General features: G+C 41.1%; 2 protein-coding genes across 8 annotated transcripts in view; both read right to left on the bottom strand.

Annotated features, from left to right (window-relative positions):
- On the bottom strand, window positions 1–7,977 carry LOC117266241 (protein LYRIC-like). The gene is made up of 13 exons (XM_033641319.2): window positions 7,352–7,977; window positions 6,978–7,097; window positions 6,207–6,288; window positions 5,618–5,791; window positions 5,165–5,215; window positions 4,829–4,972; window positions 4,084–4,167; window positions 3,886–3,954; window positions 3,659–3,804; window positions 2,355–2,471; window positions 1,972–2,076; window positions 1,563–1,689; window positions 1–1,017 (listed from the first exon to the last, which is right to left on the bottom strand). The coding sequence occupies exons 1-13, from the start codon at window positions 7,679–7,681 to the stop codon at window positions 953–955; spliced, it is 1,614 nt and encodes a 537-aa protein (XP_033497210.2). The 5' UTR covers window positions 7,682–7,977; the 3' UTR covers window positions 1–952.
- Window positions 7,978–8,915: 938 nt separating this feature from the next.
- ubr5 (ubiquitin protein ligase E3 component n-recognin 5) overlaps window positions 8,916–19,172 on the bottom strand; it is a 37,832-nt gene continuing 27,575 nt past the window's right edge. Inside the window, exons 44-58 of one of the 7 annotated variants that reach the window (XM_033640197.2) lie at window positions 18,386–18,535; window positions 17,802–18,019; window positions 16,589–16,709; window positions 15,916–16,288; window positions 15,648–15,735; window positions 15,404–15,548; window positions 13,308–13,438; window positions 13,088–13,148; window positions 12,733–12,914; window positions 12,507–12,591; window positions 12,234–12,389; window positions 11,686–11,799; window positions 10,686–10,830; window positions 10,443–10,528; window positions 8,916–9,677 (exon numbers count right to left, since the gene is read on the bottom strand). In XM_033640197.2, the coding sequence (XP_033496088.2) occupies window positions 9,465–9,677; window positions 10,443–10,528; window positions 10,686–10,830; window positions 11,686–11,799; window positions 12,234–12,389; window positions 12,507–12,591; window positions 12,733–12,914; window positions 13,088–13,148; window positions 13,308–13,438; window positions 15,404–15,548; window positions 15,648–15,735; window positions 15,916–16,288; window positions 16,589–16,709; window positions 17,802–18,019; window positions 18,386–18,535 (2,268 nt within the window). In that variant the 3' untranslated portion in view covers window positions 8,916–9,464. The remainder of the gene's footprint in view (window positions 9,678–10,442; window positions 10,529–10,685; window positions 10,831–11,685; window positions 11,800–12,233; window positions 12,390–12,506; window positions 12,592–12,732; window positions 12,915–13,087; window positions 13,149–13,307; window positions 13,439–15,403; window positions 15,549–15,647; window positions 15,736–15,915; window positions 16,289–16,588; window positions 16,710–17,801; window positions 18,020–18,385; window positions 18,536–19,172) is intronic. The other 6 variants (XM_078171984.1, XM_078171985.1, XM_078171986.1 and 3 more) reach the window with 6 other exon arrangements.

Genomic DNA, 19,172 nt, shown 5'->3' with positions numbered 1-19,172 from the left:
TATAGAAAAACTGGCCTTTATTTAGTCTTTTTACATATGGCTTTAGCTTTTCTTTTATTAGAAACAGGTTTTACAAAAGGTTCTGAAGACTTTCGAATCAACCACAGGTGGAAAATCATGAAGAAGCTCCTGACACTGCAATGGTACATCTATGATCAGAGGCTCCCAGACGGCTCTGGCCACAAAGCAGTCACAGATAGTAAAAACAGCAAGGAAACAGTTGTCTCGAAACACCGCAGTACAACATCAGACAAGGGACAAACCGGATGGATTGAGTCAACTGAAATGTTGTAGTCACAGATAAGAATGCAAAAATAAAGAGCAGACATGATTCCCTTTTCTGCACCTCAAGATGCTCATGTCTTGTTTATGTCACAAATGTTTACACCCTATTGAGCCATTGTCGTGAATTGAACTTTTGATCTCTCCGCTCTTTTTTGACCAGCAGCGCTAACTGTACCATCGTGACTTACAAATGTAAGAGCAAAATAAAAGACTGCAGAAGCAAAGGCCAGTGTAACAATATGGCCCAGTGTTGAGAGACCTGAAGCATGTTGACCGTTTTCATTCTCTACACAGTAAACTCCAGTCGTTAGCCACCACAACATCAAGTTTCTAAACATGATCAGTATTTTCTATGTCTAATTACTACAATACAGCTCTTTCAATCAGTTATTTGATTCAGTGGAATTAGAAGAGAGTCAAGAGTATCAAATGCATACTTAAAAATCATTAACACCGCATTACATTAGATTGCACTGCATCTAGGTTCAGTTTTCAACAATCCATTGACTGACGCTCGACGTGTATAAAAGTTGTTTCATTTTCCAGACTGGTTTGAAGGTTTAAGTCCATCGTGGAGACCTTAGTTCAAAGTTCTTGTCACAAAAGGTGTTGCATAAACAGGATATGAAGTCTTTTGCATACAGAGGTCTGCAGAGGGGACTCGGTCTCATGTCTCTCTCCTCGCCTTCTTCTTCTTCGCAGGCTTGGGCGCTTGGCTCTCCTCAGGTTTTTCTGCAGAAACAAAAAGGGAAAGGGAGATGAGTCACACAAATCTCAACTTGTGATTCACATGGTTTTAGACATTCCCAAGATTTCACAAATGTTGAAGAGGCAGTTTTGAGTCACGTATCCATTTGGTTCACTACTGAGAAAATATTTGCCTTCTGTTCTTACCATCATATCTCAAAAGGGTCAATCTAATATGATGACTCACTGAGTGATGCTCAGAAATCAGTGATACAAAGAAAGAATTATTGAACATGGCCATTTAGGAACATCATGGCAATATGAGCCATGACTGATAAAGAGAGATCCATGTTTTTAAAAATAAAAAACAGAAACTTAATTAGGGTCTGAACTGAAAATGAAAGCTGGTGGGAGCTGGGAAGGGCATTTAATTATGACTGACCTGACATCTGATAGTAATATTTCTCAAGCCTCAGTCACTTCCTCTACTTCAATAAATCACAAACCAACACAACCTGTCTGCCTGAGATCTCTAGCAACAAGGAGGGGGTCCCCATTATAATCTCTTACTAAGGTTTAAATGTGCTTACTTTGTTGTGTTGGAGCAGACGGGTTGTTCTGCTTGGCAGTGGGCTCTCCATCAGTTGGCTTCTGTGGCACTTGTGTGACAGGGGGTTTCTGGGATATGTTGTCCTTCACTGGTTGCTCCACTCTCGCCTGTAAGAAAGGGAAACATGGTTGGTCTTGATCGGCAAGAGAATGAATGAAGCCGTTAAAATCCATAATCCCAGTGCACTTACAAAATACTGCACATGATAAATTTACATGTACATGAATAATCTTGAAAGTAATTTGACTGATGACCAGTTTTAGATACACAATTTCCAGTATTCACACCCCTTGGACTTTTTAACGTTAACTATGACAGAACACGAACATTTCTGCAGAAAAATGTAGTTTAGATGATCTGCTCTGGTGTCAGATATTATCACCACTGACCTCGACAGCAGCTGCTTTGACAGGCTGGACGGCAGCAGTGTTCTCCTGAACAGGTGGCTGCTTCTTTACGGCTGCAGGTGCCACCTCCTTCTCTGGCTCCTCACCCTTTGGAGGACACAAGGACACAAGCCAAGTTGACATCAAACTGTGCAGTGAATTCAAAGTAAACTTTAGAAATGTCAAAGACTGATCGCGAGGGGCAAGATAATAAACAAGCCTCCTGAATGTCAAACAGAAAAAACATCTTACAGAAAAATTTAAAGATGATTAGTCATACTACATTCAGGCTTTCTTGTTATTTTTACAATTGCTTAAGTCACATCTATGTTTGCACTCTGTGTGTGTGTGTGTGTGTGTGTGCATGTATTCTCACTAGCAGTTACCTGGCCAGCCGCTCCTCCCTCATCAGCAGCCTTCTTCTTCTTCTTTTTCTTCTTCTTAGTTTTAGCTGCTCCATCAGCAGCACTCTCTCCCTTATCCTTCTCATCTTCATCATCATCCTGACAAACACACATGGACAAAACATAACTAAGATAAAAAAAAAAAAACAACAGCATACACATAAGCACCACCTCCGTGGTAAAGTCTATTTTATATTACTCTATTTAAATAATTTATAATGTGTGTCTTCATATCTAGTGCATGTAGTGCAGGATTTGAAAACATTTTACTCTGGTGCCATCTGGTGGTAGTACAAAGAACAGCACTGACAAAAAGAAATGCATCCTCTCAGTCCTGAGAGGTGGTATAATCCATCACAACTAAAGGACACACCGGTGTGGGAGTCCTGTGGGTGTGCAGGGGTTGCAATGTTCTTTAACTAAAGAACAAAAACACGACAAAGGCTGCGTGTGTACCCAGTCTATTGTGTTGAGTCACTACTATGATCAGCAGAGACACAGTCAGAGGGAAGAACCAGGACAGCTGCCTTGGGGCCTGCACCCAGAGGAGTCATTAATTACTGGGTTGTTATTTTTAAAACTTCCAGGTTAGTCCCATAATGCTGAGGCCACATTCACACTAATAAGTTTTCATTAAAACAGCATTTCAAAATGAAAATGATTCTTGTACACGTGTTTTTGCACCATTTCAGAAATATTCTCCTTCCATTCTAACGCCTGAAAACGCATATCACATGACCATCCGTGTTCACTGGCCATGTCGGTGTAAATGGGAAGCAGATAGTTTACTCTGCAATTGGTTGCTTAGCTACAGAAAATACTACGGAGATGGTAAAAAGTCAGACCACAGATTTATTTGTTTGGACTGACAACAAGGTGAAATTGTTACTAAAAGTAACACAGGAGTGTAAGGAGGCCAAGGCAGTGGAAAATATATTGAGAGTCGCTGCAATTCAAACATGGAGATATATTTGACTGGTATCTGGAGCACTGTCTATCAACAGAGGAAGCCATAACAACTGGAAAGGAATACCCAAACAAAAAGGATGAAATCACAAAAGGTATGTAGGCCTTGTGACTGATAAGACAGTTTAGGAGACTGATAAGGAGTTTCCAAACTAAAACAAGGTCAGCAGCATTTTCAAAGGTCTCTGTTTTAGGGGTTTGAAATGCAGTCCAGTAGTGTGGATGCTAGGCACATAAGTAACGATAGTTGTGCTTTTTAAAATGAAAACATATTAGTGTGTACGTAGCCTTAGTTTTGTCCCATGTCTGGGCACACTTACAGCTGCTCCAATCAGCAGATTAACCTTGGCGGGCTCAGGGAGGGGCTGCTCCAGGGCAGGAGGGGGCTCAGGTGTGGGCTCTTCATAGTTGCCCCAGGCTACAGCAGGGGCGTCCCAGTCAGAGGCGGGGTCAGCAGAACTACCATCTGAGAAACACAAAGATTGTCAGAAAACAGAAGTGTAAAAGGAGTATCACAACATACAGAAGCTAAATATATTATCCTTACTGAGTCCAGACCACTCGTCGTCCACTCTGGGCTTATTGAGCCAGGTCAGATTGCTCACAGGCTGGGGATCTACACAGAACACAAGAACAATAACTCAATCTGCCATTCACAAAGGATGCTTTGGGAAACAGTGCCATCTAGTGGTGTGAGCCAGGTTAAACCACCACATGTTGCATCACCAATGTATTGTATACTTACCAGCAGTACCAACACCCAGTCCGCCTAAAGACACCAGATTTCTCTCTGTTGGTGGCATCCCCCTTTCAATCACAGTCCACGACTCTAAAACATACACATTACACAGACGCTATGATGTCACTGTCCAACACAATTAACTTATTAAACAGTGGATGAGTGTGTTGATGAGAACTGCTTAAGTTTTGTTTTGATTGAAATAACTGTTCCCTGACACTGTGCAGACCTGTCAAGCATTTCTGTGGCACCAAATAAGAACCAAGAGTTTTGAGTCAAGCTTGGCGTTGTCTTACACATAAACAATTGATCCCAGTCACCCAGACATACAGTGAGGTATTAAGCTTATTAATTAAACACTGGTATTGGATTGGTATTCGATATCAGCTGATTCCCAAAGCTTAGGTATCAATATCAGGCCTGAAAAAGTCAGATCGGTGCATCCCTAGTAATCAGATTGCTGTCTCAACTGTTGTTTCTATGGTCTTTGAACCTCAGATACGTTTTAATTATATTGTTTTACAAGTTTTATTACAACAGTAACTAAGAAACAGACTTTTATGTGGATCGGTCACATCTGCTGATACTTGATCCATTTATTGAGGCTGATATTAACTACATTTATATCTGCTGACACAGCAGCTGATATAGAGGTTCAAGCAGTCACTGCTTCATGGAATGTCATAAAGCTTTTACACTAACACACAAAGGGTTCAGCAACTAAGTAGTTTAAGTGGTAAAACATTTTTACCATCAATTTCCCCTCTCCACAGTGATGCTGGTTCTCTACTGGTTGTCCAGGGGCCTGTCTTCGGAGCAGCAGTGGGAGCAGGAACCTTTACAGCTATGTCAGTCACAGCAGCAGCCGCCACCGCTACCGCCTCACTGCTGTTAACTAATGCCAAGAGAGAAACTTGATCATCAGCCGAAATAAACACAGATCAGGTTGACAACACATCTGATATGGGAATTCCCACTGAAGCATGTGAACTTTTGTTGATCAAAGATTTTACATAAATGTGATATCAGTGCTGGCGGTGTCTTCTGAACTGAAGTGGGTGAAGCTTTTGTCTGAACTGATAATTACCTTGAGATACAACAGTCTCAACCTTCTCTGCCTTGACTTTTGTGGATTCTCCTGAAAAGTATTAAAAAAGGTCATTAAATGTTAAGTTAAGTATCCATGGGAGCCTATTAGTGAGTGGAGCGCACACACAAACACTTCAGCTGAAACACTTTAGGGAAAACTCACTCTGGGAGTCAGCTAAATTCCCCTAATGCCTGTATTTATAGTGGATACTGTCAACAAGAGACCAACCAAACTAAACAACAGAAACATTTCTCGCTAGGTGCCATATAATACTGTTTATCCAAGATAGCCTGGACAATTTGTGCTTTGCCTGAAAGTATACAAGTAAAAAAACAAAACAATCTTGCAAGCTCCTTCCCCCTTCCTAATTTGAAAATTCTCAAAAGAAGTAAATCACAGCCTAATTTAAACATATATATGGCTTTTAGAGTTCTGTCTGTTAAGAGCCACCTTTTTTCTTCTTCTGGGCGGTAGATGTGGGGGCTGCAGGGGCCTTGGGCTGCTCTGGGGGAGCGCTCACAGGTGTGTCCCCTCCTCCAGGACTGGCTGAGCCATCACTGGAACTCTTGTCCTTCTTGCGTTGTTCACGCTTCTCCTTGTTGCTGACCTTGGTCTCCCATGTGCCTGACAAAGACCATTATTTGCAGCATGGAATTAGTTGCAAAATACTGAGAGGTTTCATTATGGGATTAGTGAGGAAATATGGTATGGATTAGGCAGGGCAGGATAAAAGATTAGATGCAAAGACTACTCAAATGCACACTAAATGTATTTTGCTGGGGAAAAAATTCTAAGGCAGGTCCTATTCTACAACAATATGCCTGGTATGAATCAAGTTTTTCTTAACCAAGGCCACATTCAAATTCATTTAAAAACGTACAGAAGTTAGTCATTCTCTATGTGATGATCTGGTTACTGAAAACTGTAGCTTACTATAAACAAAAATGAACAGAAACAGGTCTACTCAAATAAGTGATTTTATACCCAGACATCACTTTGAATAAAAATCCTAATTACAATGTAATTCATAATATTTCACCTTCTTCTGGTTCTTTGCCATCTGCAGTCACTGTCTTGGTCTCCTTTACAGACTGTTTGGCCTTCTTCTTGGACTTCTTCAACTAGGACAAACAAAATAGTGGGCATAAAGTAGCAAAGAAAGACAAAATGACATATGGGGTTATGAGACTGGGAGCTACAGTGGAGTTTCTATTAACACAAACGATTTAACCTCCAGGAACAGCAACTGGGCAGGCGGCCCCAGGCTGACCACGGGCAGTCAATCAAATCAGCACACTCAAGCCACATCTATTTATAAGTGAAACTACATCCACTGTCCGAGACTCCCTAAATATGTTACATGTCCTTTTTGTAAACACTATTTCCATCTCTTCGTGTGGGCACAGGTACATCTTCTGACTCCATCACCCTTAGGGCCACAATTTGTGTTACTTTGTGTTAACCAGAGGGTGGCATTAGATGAAAGGCTGCACCTTGTGCTGCCCTAAGCCAGGAGCCATCCTCCAGGATTTTGCTGCATCTGCAGGTTAAAAACTGTAACCTAACACTGGCAGCTGGTCTGGTTACATCATTGCAGGGTGACAGTGAGAAAAGGTGGCGTTTTCTCAACAGCTTCAGATTGAAGAGAACCCCCAAAATGATGGTGTAACTTACAAGCTATGGCAGCAAAGTGGAAACATTTATATAAACATAATCGGGGCACAGCCATCACACTGGACAAATCACGATGTTCAGGTGACATCACCACGTCGTTATGTGTGTGGCATATGTATTTTGTGAAGCAAATTACCTCTGCAGCCTTCTCAGCCTTGATTTCTGGTGGGGGCGGCTGGTGATGTGGCACTATCTCTTCCGACACTATGGCTTCTTCCTGTGGTTCAGCAACAGCTCTCCCATTTGGCTGGGCTTTCTGGAATACACATGTTAAGAAAAAATGTAGAGGGGCATGACAATTTTCAGCTATATTCCTTTCAAGCAATTAAATGTAACACTACCCAAGGCTAGCATAGCCAGGCGGGGACTAGCATGATGCTAGCTAGGGTTTTGGCCATGACATGAGATTCAACTGTCACTGTGGTGTTAGCTTGACAGCTAGCCTTGCTAACGACACCGCTATCAAGTTATGAAAGGGTGTAGACTGGTTTTCATCTTTTTGTTACGTGCCTTTTCTGCTTTCTTCTTCTTTTTCTTCGGTTCCTCGGATTTGACAGGTTTACTGACACCCCGCTTTACTTCAATGCCGTCGTCCACAGGGCTGACAGCGGGTCGTTTCTTGAAGAGAGCCCGGCAGGCTGAGGCCCACAGAGCGACCATCAGCACCAGCCCGGTACATGCCGCTAAGAGGATCACCCATGGCGGAATAAGCTCAGGCTTCAGTCCCAAATCCACGCCGAGTTCGGTGCGCAGTAGCCCAAGACCTTTGGACAACAGTTCATTCAGACGATTTGTAAGCAGTCTGACCTGCTGAGAGGCCGCGTCCTGCCACTGCTCCATTTGTATTGTTTTTCAAACAACAGACCGATTAGTCACGCTTTGCTTGCCGCTATTAGCTGCGCTAGCCTGCAGTGCTAGCTAAAAATAACGGAACGACTTCGACATGATGGAAGACAATAAATTCATCCCCTCCTCCGCCAGCAACATGGGCCCAGCCAGACCGCCAGCGAGCTAGCTAAATCTGGTTATGGCTGCGGTTAGAAACTGAGTTAGCTAACTAGCCAGCAAGCTAGCTAGCTGATATCATCGTAAGATAATATGCCTCCGTTAGCTGACCACCACAATGTGACCGCGAGTGAAGCAGGTTCACCTCATATGGCTCCGTTTTGACTGGAGGAGAAGCGTTGCCTTCGCTGTCGCTTGTAAAGTTGCGTTTCCAGGTTGAAGATCGCGACCGTGTATCCTAACAGAATATTGTCCAAAAAGCTAATTCAGATAGAAAAAAAATGTTTTAGTAGCTAACGCTATGTGGAAGAAAACATATTTAGAATGTATTTCAAGTAGCAATCTGGAAGAGATTATGTTTAAGATATATAATTGCTCAGTACTGTCATTTGCCAACATTTGTTGTATTATATTTGCTATAAGTGGCAGACAAAATGCCCTGGCCCTGTAAATAACAGCCTGGCCGGGTGTCATACATTCGGACTTTTCCGACCTAATTAACTAGATACACGAAATTCCATTATTCAAAAAGTCTTTGAAAGCAACACAAACGGGCCGTGACAGCTCTAATGAATTGGGCGGGGCTAGGATTTCTCCCATGCTGATTGGCCTAAACCCTCAGTTCAAACTCATTCTCAGTCCCACCCTGGTCCTACCCTACCACATAAACCAGCCATTGTATTTTAGTTTTTTGTCAAATGCTTTGTCATGTAGTTACATATTTTCTGCCACACAAAAATAATGTGTTTTTGTTATTCTTTAATATTAGCAATACAAAGTTATTTGCTTAACACAAACCCTACGACTTCACTTAATCAGGACTTTTTTTTTCCATTTTTGCATTATCTGTTCAAAGGAATACGAAAAAAGTTTTCTGTACAAATTCCATGTAACAGGGTGGGATACACAAATGATGATTTGTGTGGTGAAGTATTCCTTTAAATATCTCTATATGAGGTGAATCTAAAAACTGTCACAGCAAAGCAGCTTCTTCTAACACTAATGTAACACCTATTTCCTTCTACCCTTAATGTAGAGCACTGAGGAGAATAAATCCAGACCAAACAACTTATTTGCATCCAAGTTTATTTTGAAATTCCCTACTCCCCCTGTACAAGAAAAAAAGGACTTTCCACAAAGGCAGCAGTGAACTGTCAGTGATAGTACTTTTCTAGGGAAGGAAAAAACTTATAATCACAGTGTGTCTTCTTTTCTTCTTTTAAATACTTCTACTGCTGTCATCTTTGGCTGGGTTTTCGGCAGACAGCTTTCTGTCAAACCACATTCCTGCGAAGCAAAAGTTTAAGCCAATAGAGCAGGGCTGTGGGCTTTATGTTTACAGTGCCAATGCAGGAATGTTCTGGACTGTATACCTCTTCTTCATTAACACAAAAGAAAAAAAAAAAACAATAAAAATTGAAATAAAAATAACAAGCTGTTTGTGTTCACAACACAAACAAATATTACCGCCTGGGGAGATAGCGACAGTATGTCGAATTTCATAAAATTGTATAGACAAAAAATAAATCTACAAAAATGGAGCTAGGTAAATATTACACAACAGTAAACATGTTTTTATTTTTTTCCTTTTTTTTTTAAACTCTTTTCTGTCGAACCTCTACACAAAACCAAAATTCTTGGTCTTAATGGCTAGCAGGAGTTTCTGTTTGAGTATCTGTTTTGAAGAATAGAGTGGCACGTAGAGACGTGAGATGCAGGTGTTGGCTGTGGGGAGGTGCTGGTCATCTGGAGGCCGGATGGTGATGGAGGGCATCGGCTGGAAGCCTTCCTCGCTGGCTGGCAGAGAAGGGCTGGAGGTCCAGAAGTACACCTGAGGACAGGGAAAATAATAAATCACATTTGCCTTTACCATCCATTTAATCTTACGAAAACCTTTGTAATGTTCAGGTGTTTGTGTCCCGGGATGAGTCAGACAAAGAGAGACTTTGAACAAATCACATTATTGAACACTTTCTTGCTGTTAGGTGTTCACTTGGGCCTGTCATGCACATCACTTAATGTCTGACAATTAAATTACAGTCTAAAGGCTTGTCTCTACGAGATGTCAGTCTGCCACTTGTGTTGTCCTTCAACTGAAACAGAAATGCATCATTTAAATAAACCTGTGGCTCCGTATAAGCCCATGTTTCTGCCCTGTCACATGCATGTCACTACATCTTCAGGAGGTTTTTGGATATTTAACTTGCACATGCATTAAAATAAGGTTGCAGCCCAGAGAAAGAGTTTCAGCTAATTTATTTAGCAGATGAAAAGGAGATAAATTAAACAGTGCTGCCATTTCACTGACCAACATCTAACCATCCCTGTATTGTTCTTTATTTTATCATTTAAAATGCACAGCTGCAACAGGTTCAAACGTTACACACTGTAGTGTGGCTCGTGTTAGGCAACTGTGCAATAATGTTGCCGGTGTAATATGTTCCTCAGCATTAGGGGCCAAATGGATAAAGTTATGTAAATGTGGATTGTTAATCTGAGCTGAATGTAAAGTACAACAATTACTAACAATGCTAAGCACTGAACTGCAGCAAGTCTCTTTGTTTTTAAAGGATAATTATGGTGAGAACAGACTTACCAGATCTTGCCTCTCAGTCATGCTCATCTTCTCCACTATGGACCAAAACCAGCGTTTAAACTGCAGCAGTTTGTCTGCATTTTCCCCTGTTGGATAAAGTACAAGTCTTAACTCACTGTGTTACAGCGAAAAATATACAATTGTATATCTTTCATTTCTGAAATAATGCATAAAACAGAGATAAGACAGGAAAATGGACAGAAGCAGATACAGAGCAGAGATGATCCAAACAGAGCAGCATACCAGACTCATCATTGAAGGAGGTGAAGCTAATGAGCATCTGGACGTTGACTTCTCCACAGCCGTTGACCAGCAGCCTGAAGTCCTCGGCTGTCAGGTCCTCCAGGGCGTTCTTAGGAAGCACATCCAGCAAACCCTTCCTCATTGCCTACCAAAGACAGATTCACATCATAATTGTGTCAAATGCATTTTAGTGACTGACAACATTTACCTGCGTTCGAACAAACTGATAGACTTTGAGATAAGATTGGATTAGACAATCCTTTATACAGCAGTAAAATTTGCAAAATACGGTTAAGTCAACACTGAACATCTGAGTATTCATATTCATTCTAGTTTCATATGCATATGAGTAAGTATACTTATAGATACCCTGAGGAACGGGGAGAAGTTTAGATCAGCAGGCGAAACTAAGCAGAAGCTCTGATTATTAACGTCTCTCTCGCTCTCTGTCTTTCACATGCACATACACAGGTGCACTCTCAGATTCAAAGGATGAAACCAAGTGCGTGACCAGTTCAAGACTGCAGCTGTTCACAGATGTTCAACGTGGAAAGTATGACGTCTTCTCACTAGGCTGAATGAGAGAGGTGCTTTGTGGTGCACTGGTGATCTGCCTTGACATGTGTGCGTATGAATTTGTGTGCACACTCTTGCATGAGAGAGTTACCATGTTGAGTTTGTGTTTTTGAATGGAATGAGTTGAGATGTTAAATACACAGTAAATAAATGTTAATTGCTAACTTTTATTAAGTGAGTTGGTGTCCTGTTTTGTGAATGTACAATGTTGATAATGCACGGTGCGAAGTGCCACACATTTCAGTGGCATTAAAAACACAATCTGTTGTTGAAAAATGTGATTAACAATTTAAAATGGCTCTGACAAAATACACAACTCATCTATGTTTAAACTTCCATTTAAAAGTCAGAAGTTGTCGGGAACATCTCTTCAGTATTCACAGCCAATTAAGAAGAAGTAACATTTTTGAAAATGTTTACTTACATGGAGAGGCTGCTCAGCTACCACCAGCATTCTGTGCTCAGCATACTTCCTCACGTACTCGTACACATTGAGGGGAGTTACTGGCATGTTGACCCCACCAGACAGAAGCTCCACCTGAAGCAGGAAGAATAAGGCCTCAACAAACACTTCATGGCACAAACATATTTCAATATTCAGATTTTGACATGTTTTTGGACCCCGGATCTAGTGTGGTCAATAAAAGTTACTGAAATAAAGCTAATTTTTCAGATTTTTTTTCTTCTGTTTTGACATTAGCACTGCATCTAAACATTAATTATCGTACTTAAGGGTGCACATTTTCAGTAAAACACCTTGTTGCATGCACCAGGTTTGTGCTATTTCAGTTTTATATTCTACTTTTGAAAAACTGAGCTTCTTACACGTACCTCTAACAACACACTCAAGTCATTGCACCCCTTCCTTGTTTTAATGCAGTGCTTATTTTAGTTTAAACAACTGGGTCTCAGTATGAATCTGTTACTGTTACCATCTATATTTGGTGGCACAATGACAGTGTAGTCCTTTACCTGTCCAGCCCCTTCCTCTTTGCAGAGGTCAATGGCAAAGGCAAGGTCCATGGCAGCAAAAACTGCATCTGCTTCACCAGCCTGAGAATGGCGGATCAGCTGCCGCAGGCTCTCATACATGACCGGGTCGAAGAATGCAAAGTCATGCCAGTTCACCTGCAGTAACAAAGCTTAGTCAATTCAGCGGCATCGTTCTGGAAAGCACCAACATCATGCAGCAGGGTCTTACTTCATGTGCAATAAATATATTGTGAGAACATATTTCCCTCTTACCTTCCTCCCAAGCAGCACTTTGATTACATGTCTGTTCAACGTGATTGGACACAGTTCGTTCTGCAGTAGACACAACCCCAGTATTCTGTAGAGCAAACACAACACTTAACTTAATGTTTCCTACTTTGTCAAGATGTGACTCATTTAGTTCTCCTTTGGAGATTTTGACAAAACCAACTGAATTATTTCTCTTCATATTTGACCAAACAAGAAGACAACTCATTACCTGCCAATGTTACGGAAGCAGTTCAGCCTGGCTTCTGTATTCTTGCCAGGCCGAGGGGAGTAGAAGCCCCTCTTGCCAGGCTGGTAAAAGAGAGGCGCATTGTCGTCCCCATCATCTGGGTCGTCCAGCTCCATGTCGACCACACTGCGGGTTGAACCGTGACGCTTACGGTTTTCTTGCTGCTGTAACCACACAAAACAGAGGAGGCTGTTTAGAGGGTATGCATTGTGCATTCATCTCATTTTATATTAATAGGAGAGAAATGCCAAACCACCACTGATTATTACAGACAGCGATTAAATGAAAAACTATACATGTTGGGACAGTACAAAGTAGAAACTAATAACGGGTTTACTTGTGCTTTCTCTGGAGCCTCCAGAAGACCCAAGTCTAATATACTGTCGGCACCATTTTCCCTGGAGGAGACAGACACCAACGGTTTATAGTTAGTTCAACACACTTCACAATGCAAGGAAATTCTGAGACGATTTTGATGTAACTGTCTACTTGTACAGCAAGTGTCACAGACAATAAGAGCAGGATAGTACGTGTCACTAAGATGAGTAGATGGTTACCTTCCATGTGCAATGAGAAGCTCCATGGCCTCCTCTACCCTGGCTCGGAGAGAATCCTCACTAGCCAGCAGCAGCAGCAGCTGAGCAGGGGATAGCTCCAGCAACATGCCTGTGATTTTACTGGCAAACGCCTGATGGGAGAAACACACAGCTGGTCTAAGTATGGTGAAGGAAACCATCAATTGTTCCAGTTAGACAGACTGGGAGTCATGCATATAGTTATATAGTGGAGTCGTCAAATATGTCTCCACTCTTAAAAACTGACGTGACCTGACAGCAAAGTAAAAGTAATGTGCTCTCCAGAATCTATACATTTCTTTATCTTGTTGTTTAGATGTGCAAGGCCAATTTCTTGCAAATATGGTAGTAGTCAAGATACGTCAAAGTGTTCTTGAAACGGAAAAAAATGAAAAAAAAAAAAAAAACACCTTATTTTGGAGGCTATATATTAAGGATAGACCGATACATCGGCCGGCCGATATATCGGGCCGATATTTGAGTTTTTTTTACTTGTATCGGCATCGGCCGATACGCGCGTGGGTTCGCGGATTTATTTTTCCCTGGCATGATTTACAGACAGGCATCCACGGGCAGCTCTGTGTTGCCGGAAGACCCTGCAGCGCACATGCAGCGAATCCTACTGTGTACAGTAGTTGTTGTTTTATTTATGCTTCAGCTTAAATATTTGTTTATTTTATAAAGACATTACTGGAAGATTTAAGAGCACTGAACTCTTTTTTTTTTATTTGAATGTATAATAATAATAATAATAATAATAATAATAATAATAATAACAATATTCTACCTGTTCTACCTCAACTTTCCATCTTGTTTTAGTATTTTTTACTGTTCAATAAATGTTTCTTATTTTAAACTTGAGACCTGTAATATTTGTTATCATTTTGTCATTTTTTTGATGTAAATAGAGGGAGCAAAAGCAGTATCGGCCCCAAATATCGGCTCAAGAAAATCGGCAGTCCATAATCGGTCATCGGCTAAGGGTGATGGAAAAAAATCGGTACCGGCATCGGCCCTAAAAAAATCCATATCGGTCTATCCCTACTATATATCATGATGGAAAATACTACAACCTGCTCATGTATTGTTAATGTTATTTTTTTTGTCTGCCCCTTATACCCCAGGGAGGGGTCAAAAAGAATAAATGAAATGAAATGAAAATGTGCATATTGGAAGGGCATGCCAGGAAACTCCAAGGTCATCAACAGTCATCCCGCCATTATGACAATTGTGGCTAGCAACAGACATGGTGTATTCTGTTTTGGTAGCTAGCTAGTTGGATAGTAAAATAACAGCTGTTGCAATTCCATAAAGTAAATGCAGTCAAGTGAGCTGGTTTTTGTGAAACCTCAGTGCCAGCCACCGCTTGGATATTGATCCTTGTGTATTTATGGTGTTACAGTATGGGTACTGCGAGCAGCCAAAAAGAATGAAGAAAAACCTGTATTTCAGCAATAATTTATCACATTTAGTATACCAAGTAAAATTAAACCCATACCATAACACTGTGGATAGACAAGCATCAAAACCAAGCAGTGGCTTGCACCAGGTTTACACAATGATGGCTCACTTGACCGCAATTACTGCATTTATGGAATTATCTATAGCTCATTATTTTACTAACTAGCTAGCTAGCAAAACATAATATGCTGAGCCATGTTCTTTGTTTCAACGGACAACGCTTGCAGACACTTAAAGTACTGGAAATCAAAAGAAGTCAGAAAGGTATGACACAGTTTCGCTGTTTTTAACTGTTAATATAGCTTAAGAAAGTGACAGTGTGTTTATCACAGATGTATACTGTTGGGTATATTGCAAATGTGGTTGAAATGCTATACTCCATTCATATCGCTACTGGCAGGCAGTCACTGTTTACTGTGATGAAACTGCCACCAAGTGGTTTCCCGGTGCGCCCTCAGTATGCACACAGCAATGAGCAGGTTGCAGTACTTTTTCAACAATGTTATATAGTCTCCAGAATAATATCAGTGTTTTAATAATGGCTGCTGTTCCCCTTTAAACTGATAAGTATCAGTTTTGGTAACACAGAGCTTTGACGAATGCCAGTGATTTATTACCGGTTGCATTGCGTGAACACGTGGGTAGAGCCTTTCACCCAGAGCTTGTCTGTGTGCAGGCAGGGGGTCGGGCTCATCACTAGGGTTTCCCTCTGATGATGGCCTAAAAGGCCTGGTATCTATGGACAGCTGCCTCCTTGAGTCTCTGTAGAACATAAACACACAGGCTTGTCTCAGTCTCACAAAGGACAAACTTATTTTGTTTATTGTTGAGGGGGAATACAAATATTAAGTTAGAGTTTACCTGTCCCGGTCTCTCCGAGAACCTGCTCGAAGCCCTCCACTTCTCCTCTCTCTTTCCCGGTCTCTGTTTCTCAAGCGCTGCATTAGATCTACAGACACAAACACACAAACACAAATACACATTTAATATAACAAATTCCCCTTTAACTGTAAATTCATGTAAACAAAATTATTTTTTACTTATGTGATAACAGCTTTAAGCATCACAAAGTACCATGTAACAATGAATGAGCTCTATGATACTGTATAGTTTCTATGTATTGTCATACTTGAATTGTAATCGTGATGACACGTACTGCTGGCCTGCATGCCCTTGCTGACACTCTGAACACAGTCCAGATTGGGCAGCTTATCATTGGAGAGGAGGGCCAGGGCGATGGCTGTGTAGAAGCTGCGGGCCACGCCGCTGCCCTCGCCCGGCTCATCCTTGAAAGTGACCTTGACCCGGTGCACAGCCATTGGTGTGGTTGTGCAGCGCCTGCCAAAGTGTGTATTTAGCTGACGCATGGTCTGCTGTATTAACTGGTCTCGATCCCGGTCCACCTCCAGGGCCAGGTCACGGGACTGCAGGTTCCTCAGCTTCTCCATTTCCCGACGGAACTTAGATTCCTTTACCTCGAAGCCGCCTAGCTCTGTAAGGATCTGCGACAAACAATAAAAAAAAAATCTTTATGATCCTGCTCCCTTCTCATCTAGTACACCATCACTATCAGTTCCATTATGAAATATTTTTTATATTAGTATTGAATCAAATAATAAGACTTGTTAGTCTATTCATATTTCAGCTGATTGAAAGCCGAATTAGCAGACCAAGTTCATTGCAAAATAAACTAAACTCAGTTTGGGAATTAAAAGCATTTCAAAAAGTATAAAAAGAGGGCTAATGTGAGGATGGTTACAACCGTCACTTAGTTTAAATGAATATTCAGAAATAGAATGTACCGATCCAGGCTCGGCTCCGACATCCTCCATGAAGACGCGACCAAAGAGCTCCAGTGACAGACGCCAGCGGCCTAGCAGCATGTCGTGTGAGATCATCATCCCCATGAAACTACAGTGAGGTCTGGACAGACAAAAGAGAAAGAGGCACAAAATGTATTGTTTTAATTGCATTTTATTAGCATATAAAAACAGTTATAGTCAGTGGAAACTGCATATGATACACTGATCACGATAAGCAGATGATCATTGGAACCATTTTTTTTTCTTTATTTCTAAGGCAAATTACCATCTAATTGACACATGTATATCCATTACATGGATAAAAAGTAATTAAACGGAGTTTTGCTATTTACTGAACTCTGTTGACTGACTCAAAATACAGCTGTTACGGCGGGCATTAAGTGACTCGATATTATCAATCCACTTTACAATTGGGCGGCTTTAGTCACTGGTGGTTTCCCCATGCCCATTTCTTCTCATTGTTTTCGCTGCTACATCTCATTGGCTCATTTTTAGCAGTTTATCATAAGTAGGTATAGTAGGTATAAGTAGGTATAATAGTATGGGATTTTTATGGTGTGAAAACCGTCTCAGAAAAAATGGCGGTATCACGGCATTACAGAATTTACATTATTATCAATCAGAATGACCCTTAAAGGAATGAAAATGGAAAGGCTAGTTTTGGTTGAACAAAGGTTTTATTACTATAACTGCAACTTGAAACTTGTTAAAGTATTTGTAAAAAAGTCTCCCATTTGGAAAAAAAACTAAAATAAAGGGGAGATTCTCCATCCAGTTTCTTTTTTCCCCCAATATTGTAAATAAGCATATGTACACGGTGTACTAACCGTCAACTATAATGTCACAGTACACCTTGAAACCGGTATGATCTCTGTACTGTTGATCACTGTAACCATGATAACTATAAGCGGTTTCCAACATATATTAAAACATTTTGGGTTATTTTGAGGGTCAGGCTATGACCTACATCATATAGTCTCTAATTTTGAGTAGGTCAGCTGTTGTCTGTTTTGTCCATTATTAGAATTTGTATAAGATATGATTTTGATGCTAGTTACAGATTTCATTTGAATGTACTGTATGAAAAAGTTACACAAATATATTGCAGAGAATTTTTCTTCTATGTGAGGGGAATTTTCAGCTGCCACCGTAGCTAAGCAAACATAACAAAGCACAGATTAGTGTCTGGTACCTGAATGATGGGAGAGGAGGTCCATCGCTCTCAGTGAGGCCAATCTCAGCAAGCAGGCTGCTCTTCAGCTGGGCGGCGAGGTCATGGGGTGAAGGGCCTGGTTTTGAAGCCTCCAGCTCCTGCTCTGCCAGAGACTGGTTCTCAGTGCTCCTCTGGCCAGTTTCCATACTCATCACATTCTTAAGGTTGGCTGAGTAAGACATCTTAGTGGGCAGGATCTGTTTTAGTAGGGTTCAGAGTCGTTCTTTACCAACATGAACGGATGTCTTTGATGTTGACAGTGTGATGATGACAGAATGGAAATATGGAAATGGGACACAGACCACAGGCTGTGTTCCAATACCCACACTTGAATTTCAGTGTAACCAAACACTACCCAGTTTATCCATTACTTCTTGCTGTCCATTATATCCAATGCACTCAAATATATTGGAAATAATGAGGAGGAAATAATGAATCCTGGATAGTTTTTACAGATTCCTGTATAAAAATAAAGTTACTTCAACATTTCCAGTTTGTTTGATATGCGTGGATATTAGAACACAGCTGCCAGCGTGTTTGTCCAGTGCAGAGGGGTGGTATACCTGAGAGGGGGAGGGTAGAGAGGAGCCCATGTTTACCTCCAGGCAGTTCCTGTCCATGCTTGCCTCAGCCAGGCCTTTGGTTGCCATGTAGGAGGAAGAGTACAAACCCTGAGAGGGACGACCAAACAGATCCTCCTTCCTGGCATTAGGCTGTAAAAGAAAAGGCAACATTAAGTTGAAGCCACAGATGGTATTTGGCCAATACGGAATATCGTAGCGTTACGTTTATCTAACTAAGGACTGTATGCTTTCTCTGATGTGTTGGTGTAGTGTTCTGCTAGCTCTGTGATTTATCAATAATCCACTGTCCCTGTCTAACAAAACCTTGTGGCAAAAAGGAAGATAATATGACAAGGAACATGAACAGACTGACTAATAGATATCTTTATACTAATAATGTCAAGCTGTAACCGCAGAGCACACTCTGCGCCCTTTTGGACTAAAAGCAGACACTGCACGAGCCCAGTTCTGATCAGATAATTTCAAGAATCGTGCCAATTTGGTCGGTTGCCGTAAGAGCATTGGTTATAAACTATACTGAACTTTTTTTGTGTAATTGTAGTACTTAGCATTTTTTTCACACCTAACCTCCTGGTTTGGTTAAAATGAACTCCGGCCCATTTGCCGAGTTAGTATAATTCATTTGTGAAAATGAAAAAATTTGTGAAAGCTGTCAATCAAACCCTGGTCCAGACCAATAACTAAAGTGAGGCTTCTTGAAACAGTGGGTCATGGTCTGCTTCCGAGGAGATTCTTGTGCGGTTTGTGGTGTAAAAGCAAATGAACC

This window comes from Epinephelus lanceolatus, chromosome 10, assembly GCF_041903045.1.
Source record: "Epinephelus lanceolatus isolate andai-2023 chromosome 10, ASM4190304v1, whole genome shotgun sequence".
Taxonomy (NCBI): Eukaryota; Metazoa; Chordata; class Actinopteri; order Perciformes; family Serranidae; genus Epinephelus; species Epinephelus lanceolatus.
This window is presented reverse-complemented; position numbering and strand designations above follow the sequence as displayed.